Source organism: Chanos chanos, chromosome 15 (genome assembly GCF_902362185.1).
Source record: "Chanos chanos chromosome 15, fChaCha1.1, whole genome shotgun sequence".
NCBI classification, from domain to species: domain Eukaryota; kingdom Metazoa; phylum Chordata; class Actinopteri; order Gonorynchiformes; family Chanidae; genus Chanos; species Chanos chanos.
This window is the reverse complement of record NC_044509.1, coordinates 6,787,631-6,809,946: the sequence shown is the minus strand read 5'-3', so window position 1 is coordinate 6,809,946 and position 22,316 is coordinate 6,787,631. Positions and strand designations below refer to the sequence as shown.

At 43.0% G+C, this 22,316-nt stretch overlaps 1 protein-coding gene across 1 annotated transcript in view; it reads right to left on the bottom strand.

Moving 5' to 3' along the window:
• Window positions 1–22,316, bottom strand: part of arhgef12b (Rho guanine nucleotide exchange factor (GEF) 12b) — a 44,754-nt gene that overhangs the window by 14,814 nt on the left and 7,624 nt on the right. The window contains exons 2-13 of the mRNA XM_030792407.1: window positions 9,415–9,435; window positions 8,783–8,877; window positions 3,827–3,925; window positions 3,415–3,464; window positions 2,776–2,833; window positions 1,977–2,176; window positions 1,780–1,857; window positions 1,260–1,343; window positions 940–1,074; window positions 714–812; window positions 398–508; window positions 46–144 (exon numbers count right to left, since the gene is read on the bottom strand). Of these exons, the coding sequence (XP_030648267.1) occupies window positions 46–144; window positions 398–508; window positions 714–812; window positions 940–1,074; window positions 1,260–1,343; window positions 1,780–1,857; window positions 1,977–2,176; window positions 2,776–2,833; window positions 3,415–3,464; window positions 3,827–3,925; window positions 8,783–8,877; window positions 9,415–9,435 (1,129 nt within the window). The remainder of the gene's footprint in view (window positions 1–45; window positions 145–397; window positions 509–713; window positions 813–939; window positions 1,075–1,259; window positions 1,344–1,779; window positions 1,858–1,976; window positions 2,177–2,775; window positions 2,834–3,414; window positions 3,465–3,826; window positions 3,926–8,782; window positions 8,878–9,414; window positions 9,436–22,316) is intronic.

The window sequence follows — 22,316 nt, the reverse complement described above, 5'->3', positions numbered from 1 at the left end:
GGGGGGGGGGGGGTTAACGGCCAGGTTGTTAAACGGGACATTTACCGCTGCCCTGTCCAGGAAGAAGGTGTGGAAGTCCATGAATATCCTCCGCGTTTCTTTGGAGTTGGTGTGCTTGTAAAGTTCAGCGTAGAGGTAGCACAACTGTGCCATTACGATGAAGAAACGAGATTAAAAAAAAAAAAAAAAAGAAGAAATGACATAAACCACAAAAGAGTGAGGACAGACAATGTCACGAAACTTTTTTTGAATATTAAAATCATATTAAGGGGAAGTAAGACAAAAGATTCCATCACGTCAGCGTAAAATGAAAAAAATAAAAAAAGAGAGAGAGAGAGAGAGAGAGAGAGAGAGAGAGAGAGAGAGAGAGAAGCGAGGGAAGCGGTAGCCGCTGTACCAGTGGTGCAGGGTCAAACTGAGAGACCACGTGATGGAGAAAAGCGGCTAAGTGAGCTGGACGAGACTTCAGGAGCTCCATGCTCTGGAAACAACTACACTGGCCATTCACCTGAGAGAGAGAGAGAGACAGAGAGAAGGGGGGGGGCGGCGAGGAGGGGAAGGAGGTGGAGGAAGAGGGGAGGAAGAAAAGAAATTCCCTCTTCATTTTCAAGCTGTAAGATTGACCCATCATTGTTATTATGAGAAGAGAGAAGCTAAAAAGGGAAAGGTTCAAAAACAAACAAACAAACAAACAAAAAAACACACACAACTACCTGCTCTTGCTCTGTGTCAAAGTCGTCATCTTCAGCACCAATGATCTGTGGAGCCGGGCGGGACAAGGGCGTTCCCACACCGGACTGGGAGTTGGAGTCCTAGACGCATTAAAAAAAAAAAAAAAAAAGACATCATTTTGTGTTTGATTTCTTTTCAACTACGGAACAGCAAAATTGACAAGTTTTCACACAGGTGGAAATGAGCAGGCCTCTGAGGTAAACTGACAAGCTCGGGCGTTTCCTCGGCGTCAGGGGAGGGGCAGGAGTTGAGGCTGTCCCTGGGAGTGGTCTTTGGACTGTGACAGGGGGTGTCTCTTTGGCACGGACTCTCTAGGGGGGCAGTGAGAGGACCTGGCGTGACCTGAGGAGATGTAACAACACAAAGAAGCGTTCTGTGGATTCTGGTTCGTAACTTTGTTCTGGAGGTGACCAAGTTCCTCACAGGAGACCACATACATACATATGATTTCTTGTTTTGGATCAGATCCATTCTAAATTCATCCACAACCAGACCAAACCCTTGCTGATCGGGGAACAGATACTGACCGGGGAGGCGGTGTTGTTGGTCCAGGATCCGTCTGAACCTGATTCTCCCTGGTGGAGGTTCCTGATGTATTCCTCCTTCATAGCCTACAGCACGGAGGACAGGAGAGGAGAGGAGAGGAGAGGAGAGATTACCTCTCGGTTTGCAAGTGATGTCCATCTAGGTCAAACGAGCAGTTCTCCGTGCAAGTATCAGTGTGTTTAAAATTCATCTGATACCACAGACGTGGAAGCGACAGAAAGGAGCCTGAGTAGCCAGACAACACTAAGCCTTGTGGTGTGAACGTCTGCACCCATCTAAACGCAGTCGTCTGCAAACTGCGACTGAGTCAGTCCACCAGACAAAGGCTAAAGCACTCTGACATCATACTGACAATGTTAACATTGTTGCACAACTCCATTTCCTGCCAGTTTCATTATTACTTCATAACTATTATGAATCCCTCCGGGTTGAAATGTGCTGAACAACTCAATCTGAATTTCACTCCCCGTCTCTCCATTTCCAATCACAAACCAGACCTACCTGTGGGTCTTGGTGCTCCTTGGTCAGCATCTTCTGCAGGATGTCCACCTTCTGGTGGAGCATGACATTGTTGTCCTCCTGACAGACAAGTGCGAGTCATTTACGACATGTACCTCCAAAGCCACGGAAACAGACAGAAACACAGACAAAAAGAGAAATGGAGAGAGAGACAGAGAGAAAGTATGAGTGGTTCTTACCCAGACAGGCAGAGAGGAGCTGATGCGATCGCTGGGGCTTGTTGATGTTGAGGAGGAGCGTTCTGTGGGGGTGGGCCCTGGAGAGTGAGGAGACGTCAGAGAGGAGAGAGGAGGACCTCCTTCCTCTTCTGCCTCGGGCAGAGGGATGTGGGCCAGCCCCGGAGGCCTACCCAAAACCGTGAGGGCCACATAGGAGCCCGCTGCAATGACACAGAGCGGGAAACAGGGAGCAGAGTAAAATACCCTTAGATGCATAGCAGATAAAATGCAAGTTATACTGAAATAGAGAACAGAGTTAGAGTCACTTTTACTTTACCATTAACAATGCCTTCAGTTAAGCATCTCATAAATATTTAAATGTTTTCTATTATACCCTAAAAATGCTGCATTTTACACAACAAATAGCTTTCAAATAGCTTTCCATGTACTTCGCTGGTCAGCGATGGAAACTACGCAGTTCACTTTAAAACACTGGTAACTTGTTATCACACGTTTTATTGCAGGCAAAAGCAGGTTACTTGTGGGTGTGACATTAAAACTATTACCCCCCCATTATGGAGCACAATAACTATTAGGCAAGCGAGAGAAAACATGAACATGATGTCATCGCTGTAGGCCTGGCATCCTGGCGGCGTCCTTCGTCAGCGCCACAGGATGTTTGCCTTTCAAATCATTATGCTTTGACCCTACGCTAACAGACCACGTCAACGCGGCAGCCTTTACACATTTCGGGCTTGTCCACGCGCCGACAAATATTTACGAGGGCATAAATTGATGGGGAAAGAAAAATGTTACTTACATTTGATTAATTTTACAACTTCTACATGATTTGAATGTGTAACTAATGTTCCGTTGACCTGTAAAAGCCAAAACAAACACACCAAAACAAAAAAAAATGTTACATAAATATTAATAGTTGCAATATGTAATGCAATACCTAGTTGTGCTGTAATATACAATATTATAATGGTTTGAGAGTTAGAGATAAAATACACAGAACACACCTCAAAACAAATAAAGATCACTGTACTACTGGTAAGTGATCAAGCTGGTAAAATTGTTCCTTGATTTAAGTCTTAAAGGACAATAACAAATATATTTTGTGTCTCTGAATTTACTAAATGGTGAACATAGATTAGTATAAAAAGAGAATTTACCCCAGGTCTTTGGCCTGATAGATCAAAATTTCTTCTTCAATGCTGGGCTGGGTTTTTTTTTTTTTTTAACTTTTTTAATATCTGTATTTCTGCTTTTGACCAGTAGGTGGCAGAGAGACGCTCAGACAGATATCAAGAGGGCAGGAGTTTGGTAACCTGCATGGTTCCCTATTGGCTGAGCTACTTGGACACAGTTTGGTTTTTATCATCGTAACATTCTTTACATCAGGTCTTTACTCAAACACAACTGTAAAGATAACTCTGTTTTCACATAAGCTTACCTTAATGATTCTATCTCCTGTCTGCACACCGGCCCGCATGGCAGCTCCATCTACAGCAGAGAGAGAGAGACAGAGAGGGAGACAGAGACAAAGACAGAGAGAGAGAGAGAGACAGAGAGAGCGAGACAGAGAGAGAGACAGAGACAAAGACAGAGAGAGAGAGAGAGAGAGAGGATAGGACAAGTGGGGCAGAGACAAGTTGTTTATTGTAGTAAAGAAATGCAAAGGAAGAGTATAAAGATAGAGAGGGTAGTGTGTAAAGTGTAAACATTCATATATATATATATATATATATATATATATATATATATATATATATATATATATATAGATAGATAGATAGATAGATAGATAGATAGATCAGCTCAGAAGTGATTGTATGGTGAGATGCCACACAGTGAGGTTCTCTTACCTTCTTTTACAAGCTGCACAAATACAGGGTTATCTCCACTCACAGTCAGCCCAAAGCCATTCTCATCTTTCTGGATGATAACGCAGCGCTGGACGAGCCCTGACCAACATCAAACAGACAGAGAGAGAGAGAGAGGGAGAGACAGAGAGAGAGAGACAGACAGAGAGAGAGAAAGAGAGACAGAGAGAGAGAGAGACAGAGAGAAAGAGAGAGAGAGAGAAATAGAGACAGAGAGAGAGGGGGGGGAGACAGGTGACAAGATGAGGAGGAGAGAGAACGAGGGAATGGGAAGGTATAGAGGGATGGGGGAGACAAACGGGGGTAGACAGACAGAGAGAAATGTTGGTGAGTATTAGCACAGACCGTGAGAGGAATCAAATCTCTGAACTCAAACCAAACTGTCAGAGAAAGAGTGTGTGGATGTGGATGTGGCGTGTGTAGAGATCACAGGTGAAAGAAGTCAAACTGGTTTCCTGTCTAAAGCCTTTGAGTCTACACAGTATTATATGAAACGACATCACCGCTGAAGCAAGTCGAGTACAAACCTCACAAACGCATCAGTTACGACTGGGACAATTATACGACAATATAACTTTGGAACAGCTCTAAAAACATCTCCATTGTAAAGTTTTTTCATGACCATCCAGGAATTCCAGACCAGTTTCATACTGACTCAAAAAACCCAAAGTAGGTAATTTGCATAATTACAAAATCGCTTAAGAATGAGTTTCAGACATTAGTGGAAATTTGCTCGGAAACAGAAAAGCCCAAATGCCAACAATTTTTGGTGGTTTGTTTTCTTCTGAGTTTTCTGGTGAATATTATTACCGAGCACCAAGGGCCCAATTTGCTCTGTGACTTGTGGGTCTTTTCTCTGTTTTTGGCTGTTTAGGCAGAGGTTATCCTGCGTCACACTCACTCCACACATCACTTCATCTCTAACAATGGGAACCAGTTTCTCCCATTCACCGTACCATTACATGCTAAATATACTCAAATCAATATCCCCTTGGATAATACCTCACTCAAAACACCACATCCTTTCATTTGTGGTTACTGACGCATGATAATACTGGAATCATATTGTAATCGGCGTTGTTTGCTGATGACAGAACTTAACTAGACGGGACATTGCTTAAACCACATTCGTGGATTCGAACGCACTCTGTCAAGCCGAAAGTAGCTATCATGTTGCGGCTCCTAGCAACAGGACAAAACAAATAACTTAAAATAGAATTATGTACCACTGATCACACATTTTTCAACGGGGCATCGTGGTGTTTGGGTTCAACCAAATGAAACGCCTCGGCGCCTACGGCAGGTTCATCAGTTTAAAAGTTGTAAACCACCGTGAGAAAACACTGCTAAAAGTCCATTTCACAGCTCGTTGAAAAGGAGTTAAAACACTTTGAATGGCCTGTGTCCTGAGGTATTCATAAAACGTCTTAAAAGAACAGAAAGCATCTAATAATAACTCCTACCTTGGAGCATTTAGGACCCATTTCCTACCCCGAGTAGAAAACTTTCCCTTTTTCCTGTAATGTTCACTTACAGAATTTCTCCACGAAACATTATAAATCTCTGTTTTTTTCCCACTTAGCTCTACTCAGTTTTTACGCTAAATACTAAAAGAAAGCACTAAAACAGCATCTACAAATGCACTGATGTAAGAATATGTGGACACAAAACAATATGGATTATCTGCAGGTTTCTCATCCTGGTGCATCATCATTTGCGGTTACGAGAAAGCTAATAACCAAGAGTCCGCCATTTGAGATGGGACGCAATCCTTTTTCATTACAGCTCCCAACATGTGCATTAAATTCTCCTCTTTTCACACGGGCTTCCGTCACTTTCACACACCGGCTCTACGAGCGGCCCGGCCTTAACTTCTAGGTCGCAGCCGAGCCAGTCGTGAGAGACGGAGGGTTTACACAACATTCCTATAGCGGTTCATGAAGCGTTCATGTGTGACAGTCCCCTCCTCCTCGACCTCCTCCTCCCGTCGCTACCACACTTAAACACGCAGCCAGAGCACAATGGGCCCGGCTGGGACGAGCCGTGTGTTTTTCAGGAGACACTTTTTATTTGACCTAAATCACACTTCTCCTCCTCAGCTCACATGGTCATAATAAGTACAGTGTGTCTATTCAGAACAAAGCTCGCCTCACACACCCACACACACACACACACACAAACACACACAGACGTGCGCTTAGACACACCTCCCCACCCCGCCATCCCCCACCCAATTCCCTACCCCAGCCTCCAGAGCAATCTCCCTGTTCCCTCGACAATAAGAAGAGACGCCTGTAACGCACTCGGGTTTTAATTGCTTAGGCTACTGTATAGTGTTTCAGTGCAGTCTAACGGTCTCGTGTGCTGCTTCTGATTCGCTTTGATCGGTTAGTTGAGGGATCCTGAATTACCAAATCAAACCAAAGACAGTTTCGGGTGGTAGAGAAAAAAAAAGATATTACATTTACAAACTAACGAGTGACGACTGAAAACCCAGAGAGCCCCCCCTGCCCCCTTCCCAATGGTGTCAAATCCTCATTAAATACACAGAGTCAGACACAGAACCACAGGCCAAAGAGCAGAGAAGCAGAAGTTTAGGGTGTGGCAGGGCACAGCAAGGCACGGCACACGTGTGCAAAGATTTTTTTTCTTTTTTTGGGGGGGGGGGGGGGGGGGGCGAGGAACTGTGGCAGTATCAGAAATGGACTAACTTCACTGGGTCACTGGGACAAGGGAGCAGTGAAGCTGTTCACAGACGAGACTGACACGGTTGTGGAAAGCGGAGTCGGGGGGTTGGGGGGGGGGGGAGACGGACATTAGAACAAGGCAAAAGAACCATCACAGCACCGCCGTCACAAACTCTTACCACACGACTCAGGCTTTCCCTCAGCTAACACACTGCTGCCGCTCTGCACGGGTGCTTCTGTCACCAGTGCACATCCAAGACACACACACACACACACACACACACAAACACACACACACACACATGAGAGGGCAGTAAAGAAATTACAAATTAAAATTAAAAAAAGAAAAATTTACTGAGGAGACAGAGATAAGAACAAGCAGGTATAGCATGATTTTGGTGTGACAGTACAAGCGATGTCATAAGTGAATTTATCTAATGTGAGATAATTATTCTTATCAACAGAAATGGATGGAATTTGTTTGTTCCTGCAATTCTATTTGAAGTTGCCCTTGAAAATCAGCATTCACTAAATATATGAATCAATGTCACTAATGAACTTTTGTCACATTAAAAAGAAGTCACGTTAAGAAAAAAAAAAAAGCAGAAACAGTCTATGCAAACATTCTGGGATGCAGAGACAAAAGAGGTTAAAACATGCATAAAACAACAACAAAATAGCAAGCAAGATCAAAATAAATCATGCTTGGCGGGACGCAAAAGGAAAAAAATAACCGTAATTGACTTTCATAGTGGCATTTCATTTTGAATCAACATAAATAAAAACAAACAGCAGAATCATCTTTGTGACCAACTGGTAAATCACGCTTTCTTTAATAACATACAACAGGTCAAAACAAGCGGCTCTCTCGTTACCACTTATAGATTGTGTTCCGTCAAACACAATTCTAAAAATGCCTTAAACGACATCACTCAAAACCCCATGCTGAATACGATGACTCACCATCCTTTGCCCCACCCCCCCAAAAATTTAAACTCTCCGTTCAAATAAGATTTACTCTAATTTTGCATCAGCCGCTCTTCCGTCTATGATTACAGCATCCTGTTCCAGTTCAGGATGAGAGAGAAAGGGATTATGGGTGTCGGGGTAAATTTGAAGGACGCAGATGTGCCACTCACTTAATCCCACGAACAAGCGGTTGGAAAAAGGCTGAACTCTCCACAGCTTCGAAAAAAAAAAAAAGTCATACAATCACCTAGCAACGCCACCAAAACAGCTCTGTTCAACAGGCATTTCTCTCACAACACCGATAAAAAAACCCAAACATTTCCAATCATATTCTCTGTCATTCTCAGTTTACCTACAATTTAGAGCGCAGCCTTGAATTTAATAAAGACGTGGTCTGACTGATGCGTCTAATTGCTGAATGACACATTACCATGTTGATTTATCTGTAACCACATTGCTTTTAAAGCCCCCCCTAGAACTCCTGACTGCGGTAATAATGTGTTTATGACAGATCAAGCCAAGCATTTGGAACGGAGGCAGCTCGGTTTTGTTTGTCAGATTTCACTTGGTTCCGTTCTTGTTCTCGACCTTGACATAAACCTGGCGGTGTTGTCAAATAAACACGCTTAAGTGGAACGGCTAAAGCAGACGAGATTATTCGCGCCAGCAGAAGCGGCTGTTATTACGAACATTAAAAGCATATTGGACGGCTCTGCTCCGTTTCTCAACTTGTGTTTACACTCAGTTCTGGACACTGCCAGGTATAAAAAAAAAAGGGGTGGGGGGGGGGGGGGGGGGGGTAGCTCATTAGCTCAAACGTCCAGGCTTTGCCTGCGACGGTGAAGTATTAATTGTATGCTTATCTGCAACTGCTCTTGAACTGCCACCTACCACAGAACAAACGTTTACACTAGAGAAGGCGATTCACAGCGAGCTACGCGTCTAAGTCACACGGTAACGGCTGTTCATTCAGTACTGTCATTATTCATATTCCACTGACGTTGGGGAGATCCATAAATCAAGGCAAGGATTTTAACTACTTGTAAACATATTTGCAACACTTGATAAATGTCTGGTATGTTGAAACGTTTGGATGTCATTAAAGACAGTGCTCTCCTGTGTTCAAAGAGAGAGAGAGAGAGAGAGAGAGAGAGAGAGAGAGAGAGAGTGAGTGAGTGAGTCTGGGGTTTTTCAGTCATGTTGCCGTCTGTGAAAATACAAGCATATCTGCATTATTTATCAGTCATCTTATCTGATCCTGTGTGTGAAGGAAAGCACTTACCTGTGGGGTCAAACTCATGTGATGTGGGGGCTGCTGGCTTGTCACTCTTGGGCTTTTTGTCTGGGGGGTGGTCCTTACTGAGAATACTTCCTGTCCTAAAGACACACATACACACACACACACACACAGGAAGGGTCGACTACCAGGCTATTCTTATCCAGAGGCACAAAAATTACACAGGAAATGTGTATTCTCTTACAAAAGGTCATAGTCAGGGACCTTTTCCAAAAAAAAAAAAAGTTAAGATATATGCAACTAACTTGTACTGTAATACTATCACATTTTATGTAGCTTTATGAAGTTTTATAAAACACAGTTTATACCACAGTGTGGATGATGTTGGAGTAAAACTTTAAGCATTAAAAAAAAGGCTCATATTCCTATACTGTAGGTACAAGATACACAGCATGTTTTCTGAATGCGGGTTGTCAGTTTGACTGGATAATTGCTTTGAACTGTGGCACATATATCTAGAACATCAGTGTTATGTCTCCCTGTGTCTAACACCCTTTGCTAATGTCCACAGAACCGGTTTTGGTCGAAGAAATCGACAAGAAGTTCCTTGAACTGCTCTCTCTCATAACTCTGCATGACAGATCAGCATGTGTATGATATAATGCTTTCTTCCTCACCTGGTTGCTTTTTTGTTAAACCTGAAAGACAAACAGAGAGAGAGAGAGAGAGAGAGAGAGAGAGAGAGAGAGAGAGAAAAAACAAACAAGTTAGATTTCTAAATGACAGACTGGTCCACTAAGCATCACTGATTACTGCACAGCGAACACTGAAATGGAATTACCTACAGTGACTAAAATGTACAGTAGTCATAACCACAATATAATTTCAACTTGTTAAACTGGACTTAAACATTTTATCTTGTGTCTAGCAATGCACTGTGGAGTGATGTCTGACAGAACCAAGCAACAATACACAGTGCATAATATATTATTCTCATACAGAGGTCATGTATACTGCACTGTAGTTATGAAATAAATGCCCAGGTGTAAGGGACCACAGCTGATAAACTATAAACACATTAAATGTGTCTGGGAGGGATCGTGTCTTCCGCTCTTAGTCCTGTTAAACACCGTAATTGTCTTATTTATCACAGGTGAGTTCATCTCAGCTCACAAAGGTGGAGTGCGTGATGTGTATTGTGTGGGGCATTCTATAATAGCTCTCCAGTCTTTAACCATCACCTTTCTCCTGGTTTAATCTGTTCTGCTTTTATTCGCCGTGCACGGGAAGGTGGCTTGATTCATACGCTGCCTCACACCAAACTGTGTCTGTCCATATGACTCTTAAATCTCCAGCTTAGCTCGCTTATCAGAGCGAGATCTCGCCACCGCCGCATTCAAAACACACCGCCGAGAAAGCCGTCTGTGGCACAAAGCGCATTTAAGACGCCTCTCTGAGTCAGCAGTCAAGCAAAGAAGAGCTCGTCCACAGAGACGTCCACAGAGACGTCTACGACGCGTCCACGGGTTTCACTGGTTTCTCCAAATGTGCGTTTATGATGGACTTAAAAAAACAAACAAACAAACAAACAAAAAAAACTTGTGGGTCTATTTTTAGAATGTTGACTTCATTTGATGTTTCTGACTCCATTGCTATTTATCCTCTGCAATTATACCCAAATAAAAACCCATACACAAAACTGGTCTAAACTCATACTCAGACCATGTGGTTTTTTTTCTGTTGTCGCTGTTTGTTTGTTTGTTTGTTAATGCTGGCAGGATTAACAACCCCGTCCCATATCCCCAGGCAGTTTTCAGCAAAGGAATGCTAACTTCAGCCTGGGCCATGAGGAGACGAGGAGGCTCTCTACAGAAATAGCTCAGACGTCTTGTCCTCCCTCTCTCCCTCCCTCCCTATTCCCCTTCTTCTTCTCCTTCTTCTTCTTCTCCTTCTTCTTCGTCTTCTTCCGCGGGTGGTTTTTTTGTTTTCATTGCTGTTCCTTCCCTTCAACAATGGGCCCTGCACTGGGAAACAACAGCGCTCACGTCAAAGCCGGCCGACTACACAGAGGCATTGTGGGACAGATTCCCGGAAACAGAGAGGGCTTCTGGCAGAGCTGCTGTTTCCTGAGTGTGTGAATGGGGGGGTGGGGGGGGGGGTGTCGGTCTGAGGAAAGGCAGGGGGCAGGATTTGGCAGAAAGCTCTCTCTCTCTCTCTCTCTGACTGGGAACTTCTCTTTAAGCAGTCAACAAACACATTTGAGGCCTAAACATTCTCAAAGCGCTGCCAATCCATGCAAAAATATTCAAAGACCACACAAATGTTCGACTGCATCATTCAAGAATCTTGACAAATGCTACTTGGATATCCTGGTTTAACAGAAAAAATGGCATGTTGATGGAAGCAGATGAATCTAAAAATCTCACCATATTACAGGGGTTATTTCAAACACTAGCAAAATACAAAAAGAAAAGAAAAGAAAAGAAAAAACAAAAGAAAAGTAATGCCATGGAGCTGAACTTTCATTTGAGTTCTATATTCAGTAAAAGGGAACAAACTGATAATAACCTTGCGGACTCTGTGGGAACAGGAAGTGCTTTATAATCGTATGCAAAACGGCATTATGGGAGTGGGGTAGACCGCCTGGGTGAGGACAGACACGTTTGATTCTGTTGATGATGGATAATTGGAGGGCTTGGCTGATAATTAGGCCCATTAATGCACAACCTCTCTGAGAGAGACGGTTAGAGAGGCAGAGAGGGAAAAAAAAAAAAAACAACAACACTTGACAGTACAATGACATGCAGAAAAAAAAAAGCACGCGTCCCCCAAAATGCAATTCTTTTACAAAAAGATGTCAACGCAATCTACAGCCGGTAGGTCGGCGCAAAATGTTTAAAAAAAGATGGTTCCCGAGAGTTTTTCAAAGACTCCTAGTCAACATTTGATCAAGATTTACAACAATCTAAACTACACTGCTCTAAACTGAAAACCTGCACTGCAAAAAGGATATGAAAGTTCAAACCAAAAATATTATCATTGCAAAAGATTTGTAGCAAGAAAAAGATCCACAGTAGTCGCCGGACCAACAGTTGTTCTCCATATCATTGTAACTAAGGCCCAATCAGTGGAAGTCATTAAGATCAAATGAGCCACAACACAACACCCAGTTTCTAAGTCCCCACAATCTGAGGAGCGACATGGGAGAGACTACACTTTAATCCAATACTAAGGCCAAAATACATGTACCGACAGCTTTGACTAGTGTGTTATATTTCCAGTTTGAATAGATATCAAATTTCAGATACACCGTCGTATAATGGGTGATGCAATACATTAAAGCCAGAGGAACAAAGACTTTTCACACAAGCTTGAATCTGCCTCACAGAGTGAGACCTCTTAGCCAAAATACAAGACGAAAAGTCCAACACACTCGCCGTGTTTAACTGAATTTACCTTGGCCTGACTGAGGTGAACTAATTATGAGAGAGATCATTAAAAGTGCGAAGACGGCAGAGGCTCGTCCACGACACGACTGGGTTTTCTCGCAGTGGTCATAATGCATTCTGTGACTGTGTACAACTGGTGGGGGTGTGTGGCTTAAAGGCCGTTAAGCCTCTGAGTGTACATTTGGCGATCTCATTTTTTTCTCCATTTAGAGTAAATCTTGGTCTCTGGATTACCAAGTCAACTGGTGGCTTTTGATATTATTCAACACCATTTATACTCCTTTGGCCTACTAAGCTCATAAGCTTGTTAGCATTACTCTGCGCAGCTTCCAAATGCAAATCGCAAATGCACACAAAACCGAAACTGAAATGGCTGACACCAAAAAAGCATTTGCAATATGAAACTGTTTTGATATTCAAAACGCATAACAACCGCCAACACTTGTACGTGGAGAGATCACTGCTTAAATACGTTATAAAGATGATAAAGAATGGCTTTCAAATGAATAGCGACGGTCATAAAAACTGAGAGACAGAATAAAGCTTGGGTTACAAACTGTCTGCATCTGCTCTGTCGTTTATAATTAAACTCTTTAAAGTGCCTTTTGTCTCCAAACTATGATGCAACCATAACTGTTTTTTTTTCCCCCTATTATCATTTAACATTTTTACTTTTGATTGCTTGACTAATGACATTCCTCCTTTTTCCTAAAACCGTACACGGGCCACTTAGACCTGTAGACAATTAAGTTGATCCAAATCAATTCCAAATATGGGAAATAATATCAGCGGTCCGAATATGGTGGTGGGGGGGGGGGGGGGGGGGGGGCAATAAAGGATTCGGCTGTTTGACAGTAGCTCCTGCCGCACCCCTCCACTGCCTCCCCTCTCTTCCTCCTTTCTTTCCCACTTCCCCCTCTCTCTCTCTCTCTCTCTCTCTCTCTCTCTCAGGGTGGGGTTTCACTTCCAGAGCCTGAAGGGAAGAGAGCCATCACTCCTTCTGCCCCAATAAACCTGAGGAGCAAGTGAACGAGCGCGCGAATCCTGACTCTGCTCGAGGACCTGCATTTCTTCACGCTACACTGTCTGTTCACGTTTTATTAGGACCGTGAGGGGTGGCTGGGGGGAAGGGAGAGTAAATGAAAAAAAAGGGGGGGGGGGTGTGGGGGAGTATGGAACCTAAAGAAGAGGATCCAACGCGCGCACCACCACCACCACCACCACCAACAACAACCACCCACCAATCACTACGGCCGAGCCTCCAGGGCGGAGTTATGGAACAGGCCAAAATCAAGTATCTTGCAAAAAATCTCCGCTGGGGGATAAGAGGCACTGTTGTACACTGTTGTACAGTGAGCGATTAAGTTCCATAACCACAAACATAATTATGAATAGCGACAGCTATTCAAAGGCACAAGAGTCCGAGTCAAATACTAGCAATTTACAAGTGCTCCATTACACACCACCCCTGAACACAAAAAAATACATATTTATTCATATTTATATACATCTTACATGTCTCTCTCTCTCTACGTGTGTGTGTGTGTGTGTGTGTGTGTGTGAGTGTGTGAATAAGCAATTAAAGTTCAAGATGCCTTTCTGCTTCTTTCTTACGTGTTAATCATGTCTCTACATGGAAGGGCTTACATGCTTATATACTGTCTCCATAAATTCTACTCAAGACCAGTATCCTGAGGAAAAACAAGAAGTACTGTCACTAACGGTTTTCAGAGGGAAATCCATTAACAGCACACCTCTGAGGTTTTCTCTTTCATTAAGAGTGTGAGAGAGGCCATGGGAGGGGGGGGGGGGGAGAGGGAGAGAGAGAGAGAGAGAGAGAGAGAGAGAGAGAGAAAGAGAAGTCATCACTCAGTCCTGTCTAATCAGTCCACACAGGCACAAAACATCCCTACCTCCCAGCAACCACACACTTATGTTCCCTGTTTATTGGTTAAGCCAGATAAGAGAACATCAGCAGCATTGCATAGCCAAAACGCTCCACCATTATATTCTTGTGGAAGTTTTATTAAAAAAAATAATAATAATAAAAATAATAAAGTTGTATTCGATCTGCTTCTGTTTGGCTTCATAGATGGCTTATGTCACAAGTAAGAACTTACTGGAGATTTAGAGCAAGTGTACTGGCCAAGGAATCCTGACCTTGACAAATAAAACGTGTCAGACAGCAATCCTCCCCATCTCTCTCTCTCTCTCTGAGTCAGACTGGTCTTTAAGTGTCTGTATGGATCAGTATCAAGAAGCTGAAATCCCAGAATCCTCCAGTGACCCTCAGGTCCTGGTCTGTTCAGCCCCCTGTACACCCGCCAGCCTTTCTCTGAGTCTACATGCCACCGTACACAATGTCACTCAATCAACCGAATATTTGAACACTACATTCAGATACTACTGATTAATGTGTCGTTAATCCTGCCGCTGTCAAGATAAAGAGGGTGTGAAAACTGTTATGACATCCATTACGTTATTATAAATCAATTATATATTACTGTCGCACACGCGAGGTTATGACAAGCACTGAGTGATGTCATAAGTGATGTCATAACAAGGGTCACTTGGAGTAAAACTGACTTAAAGATTGACCTTAAGTCCTTAAGTATTGCCTTCAGCCTTCTGCATAGCAGCAGATTTTGGTGGGGGTGGGGGTGTCATAAGTACGGAACTGTCTGATGAAAACCTTTAACCACATACAGTGACGTTTGCAGTGACCCGATGTTATCATGGTTGGGTAGATAGACCCCTCGCTATCAAAGTTCACAGCTTTAGAAGGACGCCTCTCAGGTCAAAGGTCAAAAGGCAGGATCTAGGGCATGCATGTCATTAGCATGAGTTATCAGCGGCAGGGCAATTGACTTGGCCCAGTAACTATCACGGCGAGAACTCGGACAACAAGACACGCAGTGACGCACACAAATCCGCGTTGTGTGCCACACATGCGCGCGCACAGACACACACACACACACGGTAAAAATCAAAGATGAGTGAAGAGAAATAAAAGAGAAAAGAGGGACAGGCAGTGTGTGGTGAGTCTGGTAACAGTGTCAACGGCGTGTTGACGTATAGGCGAAATCTCAGTTGCATTTTTTGACTTCTATGATTGGCACGTTACGAGGCCGTGCATGGCGTCAGTTACCGCGAGGCGCAATGTTCATTCAAGGGCCTGCTAAAGCATTTGTAATGTGCAATATTACTGAGCCCAGTCTAATAAAATTAATGTGCCTGACAACATCCCGCAGCTACACCAAGCCATGCAAATTTAAAAATGACATACAGCGAAGAAAATGCAAACTCACCACACTTTTCATTCATGGTGTTTGGGTGATGCGCGACTTAATCCTTTATAAATTGCTCTTAACAAAAAGAGGGTCAAATAAAAAAAAAATCATAACTCATTGTGCCTTCGAAATCCTAATAGTGGTGGACATGTAGCCAGTCGAAAGCACACAAGCCTTGAAGTCAAGTTATTAAGTCAAGCAGTGTTAATGCGTGTTAGCCAATATTGAAATAAGACTGCTTATTCAAAATGTGTGGGTTTTTTTTGTTGTTGTTGTTGTTTTTAAAGAGAGCCACTACATTTTGTCATCTTTCATCTGGTACACAGAAAAACTAGCTGCATAATTACTGCTACATAGCGGTATAATAATCGCTTTGGCACCCGCGCAATTATACTACGTCAAAACGCTCATTTAAATGAACGAGGGACAGCTGAAGTCAAAATATCCGAGTTCAACAGAGGTCTTGTGAGCAAAGAGATGACATTCTAAGCCAAAGACAAAATGAAGAGCTCTCCCACACTGGCTCTTTAACCCACAGCACTGGTGTCACTGACGCCTGTTTGGCAACTCAGCACGTCATTGTTCACATCGTTTCACAAATCGATATTTTTTACCGCGCTTCATTAACGGAGGTTCAGTTATATCCGTCGCCTACCAACTGAACCAATTAGCTTGTTGAACCGAATCGACAAATCATCCGTTCAGTCTCCAAGGGGGATTAACACTTTGAAACTTGTTAATTAGGCAAACGGGAGGCTAAATATGTGCTTGTAGTGCTTTAAAAACAATTGTAAACACATCCAGATGACCAAAATAAGACTAACTGCTTAAATGGTAACTAATTACCCTTAAAATGAGTTTTTCACACATAAAACCTCTCCGAGGTATTCTGTTTACATTCAGTGCAAGCCATATAAAAGGTCATTTCTGTACCGACAACCTAGGAAGCGGAGTGAAATATTCTTTTATGGGTCAAAAACACCAACAATCGTCCAACCTTGACACCAGCGGCAAATGGTAACAGTTGTGTATCTCCGCTGGGAAGCAGAACACGATGGGTTGGAGATGAAGAGGCCGTGATTGGACACAGGATCTCCACTCACAGCTAGCAGAGCTCTTTCAACAGGGATAGCACTTGAGAACACTTAGAGTCAGCTAATTGCAGATTTATGGTAAACACTGTTAGGACATAATCCCTGCTACTGAGAGCTCAGGCCAAATGCAAAAAAAAAAAAAAAAAAGTCAGATGGCTGTTGTTTCTCACAACACAAGAGGAGCAAAGATGATCGTAAAATGTTATCTTGGACCAGGTTCTTTGTAGCGCAGCTGAAAACTGCAAGTGTGCAGGAGAAGGCCATGTTTCTTGAACCTGTTGATTTACTACAGTTCAACTAGAAATCTTTCACGTGGAACTCCTCATAATTCAAACCATATTTATTTTATCAAATCACTGCTGTCCTTCTTTGTATTAGTAGTAGTCAGTTCCATGGGGATGGACGGACATTGAGCAAATGTTCTTTGACTTTGCCATATACTGACATCTGTAAGTACTGGGCAGATGGCATCTACTGTCCTCAGAACCTTCTAGAATCCTTTCTCTGATCACATCGGTGAAATGTTCTGCTGTATATGGCTGGCAGTGCTAGGTTAGTTTTGTAACTAATGCCACATCTTAAAAGAAACTTCTTTAAAAAACAAAACAAAATTTGTAATTGACTAAGCAGATAACGGACTGAGCGGTTATCACACCGACTTCATACTTGATAACAACATGGAAGGGACATCGTGTAAAAAGTTTCAACAGCAGTCGCGACGAGCCATCTGAAGATGACTGTTACTGTGAAGGACAGTTCTCTCTGTGGCAGTTTCCTGACGCTGGTGTGTGTGGTTTCATGAGTTCAGATGAACCGTTCTTTTTTTAGCTTATGAGATAATGTGAGGAAATACGGGTTTATCCATTTCAGCAACACCTATGTCTGAGTTGTATGTTCCTTATTTGTGGTTGACCCCACCATGGGTAAACCAAAGGAACCAGAAAAAAAAGTTTGACCTTACTGGTCCACAGTGTGGAGTGGAAATATCTTTTGAGACTCAGATGAAATTGTGCTTAGACATCTGTTCACATGTCACTAAATGTTCAGCTTTATAAACATACTTTAAATGAGAAAGCGAGATATTTGAAGTGATATACAATAGAGTCTAAATGCTTTGTCTGTAAGAGAGAGATGGAGAGAGAAAGAGGGCGAGAGAGAACAGGAGAGAGAAAACTACAAAAATCTTCAGGGAGTGTCCAAGCCTGGTGCTATTAATAGAACTTTGATTAAATAAGAAAAAAGTAGGGGGGAAAGCACAACAATGCTCTCATGTCTCAAATGCCAAAAATACCAGACAATTCCTGAGGGAAGGTCCAAACACACGCTCCTCACAGCCAGGCTGAAGAGCCTGTCGTTCACAGCCTAAAAAGATAAATCTCTTTCACCACACATTCCTCGAAAGACATGGAAAAAGAGCACAATAACAGCTTTTTTTTTTTCCCCCCTCAAAAACGCACTGATACAAACCACTTTTTTTTTTTTTAATCCAATGCGAGTTCAAAAGACACATTGATGTTTTAGTTTTAAAAATAAAAATATCTTCCGCACATAAAGACTGACCATGCTTCTTTCATAACCTGCAAATGCCTTTGCCAAACTTAAGAACGGAAAAAACGCTTCAGATACTGAGAAAGAGATTAGTGTGAAAGGGCACTCCAGATCCAGATAAGAGCTAGTGTGCACAAGAGAAGAACTGAATTCAGTTTTTTTAGGCCTAGCCAGAGGAAAACCAAACGCTTAGCTGCATTCTGGGTCTTAAGATGTGTAGAAACCTCGATTACATAACAGAGACCATTTCAGTTCAAACCTCAGACAAAAGCTGGTTCCCAATCGACCCCAAAGATCTCCTGTATCTTCTCTGGTTTATCAATTCTATTTCTGAACTACTGCGCCCCCCCCCCCCCCGCCCCCAACCCCAAACAGCCACCCCAACCTCACCCCACCCACGCTGTATCTCTGGTGGAGGTCTGTTTGTGCACTTTGTTAGGCAGACAAAAACAAAAGGCCGGACTCAGCAGTTGCCTTTGTCACCGCTTACTTAGACTGACAGAATCTCAGTCAAATTTTCAATGGTCCCCCTACAAAGCTGGGGCCTACTGAGGTGTGAGAACATACCACCCTCTCTCTGTCTCTCTCATAACTACAAACACACACGTACCTTACACAGCTGACTCACACATAAACTTCTATGAGTCTTTCATATCTATTATTTAGAATAATTTTTTATATTACAATTATTGCAACATTTGCTCCATGTCTATAAGGATTTTTCCAATTTCCTCAGACTCACAGCCACGTTCATATTATGTGCGAATCAGAGAGGTTTTGAGGAGAGACCACAGAGGGAGATGTCTTTAGCGAGACAGCTTTATTTTGTTTTGTGATCATTCATATACCTGCATTTCACACCGAAACTTCTGTTCTCCCCGTTGAATTTGGAAGTGGCCAGAGGAAACACAATGATGGCCGAACGGTAAACAAAAAACTATGACGGAACAACAGACCAGAGAACCGTGTGTCGACAGCAAAATCTAACTGCATAACCAGACTACTTCAGCATACCAGTTGACAAACCTTCCGCCCCTGACCTTAGAGCAGCTAAAGCATGAGATTCGCCGTGCCCGCTGGCTGCGGTCCAGTCGAGGCCCCACGAGCCTCTGTAGCCTGTACACAGATGGGCAGAGACAAACCGTGCTGTTTGAACGTCGTGGTAGTTTGGTAATGGTCTGCTGGAGCAGGAAGTTGCCTGGGACGGACGGCGTAACAGGGCGGAGGCCTACCCAACCCATCTTATCTCCCCTCCGAGCAGATGTTGGCAGCTGGTGGGTGAGAGAGATCGTGGGGCGCGGCTCCTGTTGGGACTCGCTCCACTGAGCTGAAGAGGGAGGGAGGGAGGGAGGGAGGTTTGGGTTTTGGGAAAGGGGTGGGGGGGGGGGATTGGGCATTGGAAGTCTGGGTGGGAAATGCGGGACGCAGGAAAACGCCACTGCGGGTCCAGGTGCACAATCTCTTTGCTGATACGGACGCTCCTCTAACCAGAGGCGTTTACAGAGCCGGTTAACAAAAGCCGCTCAGCCATTTCACCAGACCTGATTTCTCTGTTAAGCCAGATAACTTAAGTCAAAACTCTGTCAAAACTGGAGCTTGCTCAGCTGGAGTAAAGATTTGGTGTGTTTGTGTGTGTGTGTGTGTATCGCGTCAGATGAGGCTAAAGGTTGTCAGAATGTTGAATTAGTTGTCCGGCTAAAAGAGTAATCTCTCTCTGTGAAATGCCCCCTCCCCTCCCCTCCCCTCCCCTCCACAGGCCCATGTATCCTGTTGAGCAACCACTGACAAATACAGGAGCTAATAACTTTCTAACTTGGTAAAAATAACAATATGACTCAACTTCATATCATCCACATCACTCATTTTATCCACTTGCTCATTATTTTACACTTCGACCACAGCCTATAACAAGTTCAGAGCAGAGCAGAAGTGAAACTTTCAAGTGAGAATCCAGTAAAAACCTTAGTGTTCCTGTGTATAGTTTCACCATCAATGTACTCAACCGCAGAATTCGTTGGATGACACATTACAAATATTTAACTGTTGCCATTAGACTGCAGAATTAAGTAAGCAGTGAAGAGTGACATCTGACCAGACAAGTCTGATGGGAACAACACACAGCTTCACATTTGAAAGCGAGAATATGTCTCATTCCTAGATGAAACATTAATGGTTGCTAAATCCAAACTAAGAAGAGTTTTTAGCCGTCAGAATGTATTAGTTATTTGACTGGATTGTTATGTTTTATGACAGCTCAGTCTGTGTGAAGGGTATTTCATTATTTAACTCAATGTTTATTTACGTAAACTATTATTTATTCATAGAATCTGAATACAACCCCCCACCAGGCCTGCAACAAAGCACAAAAGTGCTTCTTCCTGTTACACACTCTTCCTTTGATGCAAACTGTTAGATAGCTAGCTAACAGTGTTAGCTTAGCCAAGCTAATAAACTTACTGATGACTTATTAAGTTGATTTTAGTTAATATAGCACTGATAATATTTTGCTTGTGTATGTCAATAATTCTGTTTATATTCTGAAAGATTTCCTAACACTACATGTGAGATGCTGAAACTCTGATGAACTATTACATGCCATGACAACTAAGTTAAAAGGTAGTATTACCCAACCCACAGTTAAAATTCAGCACGATGACTCATTCTTTGTCTGGTTTAACAGAAGAAACTTTAATTCCTTTTAAAACTCCCTCAAATTACAACAGCCCCGAGGTTAAAAAACATTAAGAGAACAACTTTCATTTTCACTGGGAGGTGTAAAAAACTAACAACGCGAAAAACCAAAAAAACCTTAAAACTTTTCAAATTCAATAAGCACATTGTCCTCAAGTCTGGACAGGGTTCAGCGACGGGCCCGGGAAACTTCCAGAAGGAGATTTCCATAGGAGCGCGTCATGTGACCAAAGCGTGCAGTAACGTTGCTCAAGTGGTCTTTTCTTTTTTTTTTTTTTTTTTGGTGCGCCAACAGCATCCAGAGATAAGACGGGGGGGGGGGGGGGGGTGAGTCTCAGAGCTGACGCTCAGGCTGTCCTGAGGAAGTCATTTTCTTCTCTCGCCGCTTGTTGGCAGGGGGGAGAATGGGAAAGCTGCCGCGCATTACTGGCAGTCTCCATGGTGACGTAGCTGGGAAAAGTCAAAGGGCCCATCACGTGTGTGGCGCACGAGGCTCTGTGCTGGTCTGGGGCAAGTACTCAAGGCTCCAAAACTACACCAGCTTTGAGTCCATTTCCTCTCCCCTTTTTTTTTTTTTTTTCTCTTTTTCAAGAGGGCTCTCTCTCAACCCTTGTCCCATTCGCTCTCTCTCTCTCTCTCTCTCTCTCTCTGTGACACTTCCTGTGGGAGCCGTGGCAACACAGCCCTGTTCCATGTCTGCTAGTCAAGAGATTAATGTCTATTAGTCTTCAAGTCCTATCAGTGGAGAGATTAGGTCTAAACGTGCTATTCATTAAAGTGATCTTTATCTCTACTTGGCTTCATTATGTGAGGTCTCTAACTTGGCCTAAGAGTACTCTCTTAGCTACTGTATGATCATTAAAAAAAAAAAAAAAAACAGAATGTTCTAGTTCTGTGAGACACTAACTTCATGCTACTTTGAACACATCTGGCTTGGGAAAGGGGGGGAAAAAAAAAAAAAAAAAAACTTGACCATGGACAAGATGCTGTGATCCAGTGCTAGGTTAACCACTATGACAACTGTGGCTGAAAAAACAAAATTCAAGTGACACGTGCAACGCTTAATTTTTTTTTTACGTATCGGAAATCTCCCCGGCCAAGCTCGATTTCTAGGAATAGGGACTCTGACCAAAAAAAATGCACAAAGAAGGGCCAGTTTTCAAAAAGTCTGAATCACCAGAAAGCTGTTACCGATTAATATTTAAGAGGCCTGTTTCTCTGATCCAATCATCTTTCATCTTCTAATTGTAAAAGAAATCACCGCCGCAGAAATTAATGACTTTCATCGTTTTCATAAAATGTGCACTTTCATTCTGTGAACTATCGCTTGCAGTGCGACTCTGTCCATTGCTGACTGAGAAAAAGAGATGAAAATATACTTTTGGTATATGCCGCCGTTAGAAATCGACTCCAAGTGGCATGGAAATCACATTATTATGATGTTTGTTTTGGATTTGACTCATCTGACTGTGATGTAGTCAGCTCCAGATCTTCTGTTGTGTCAGGA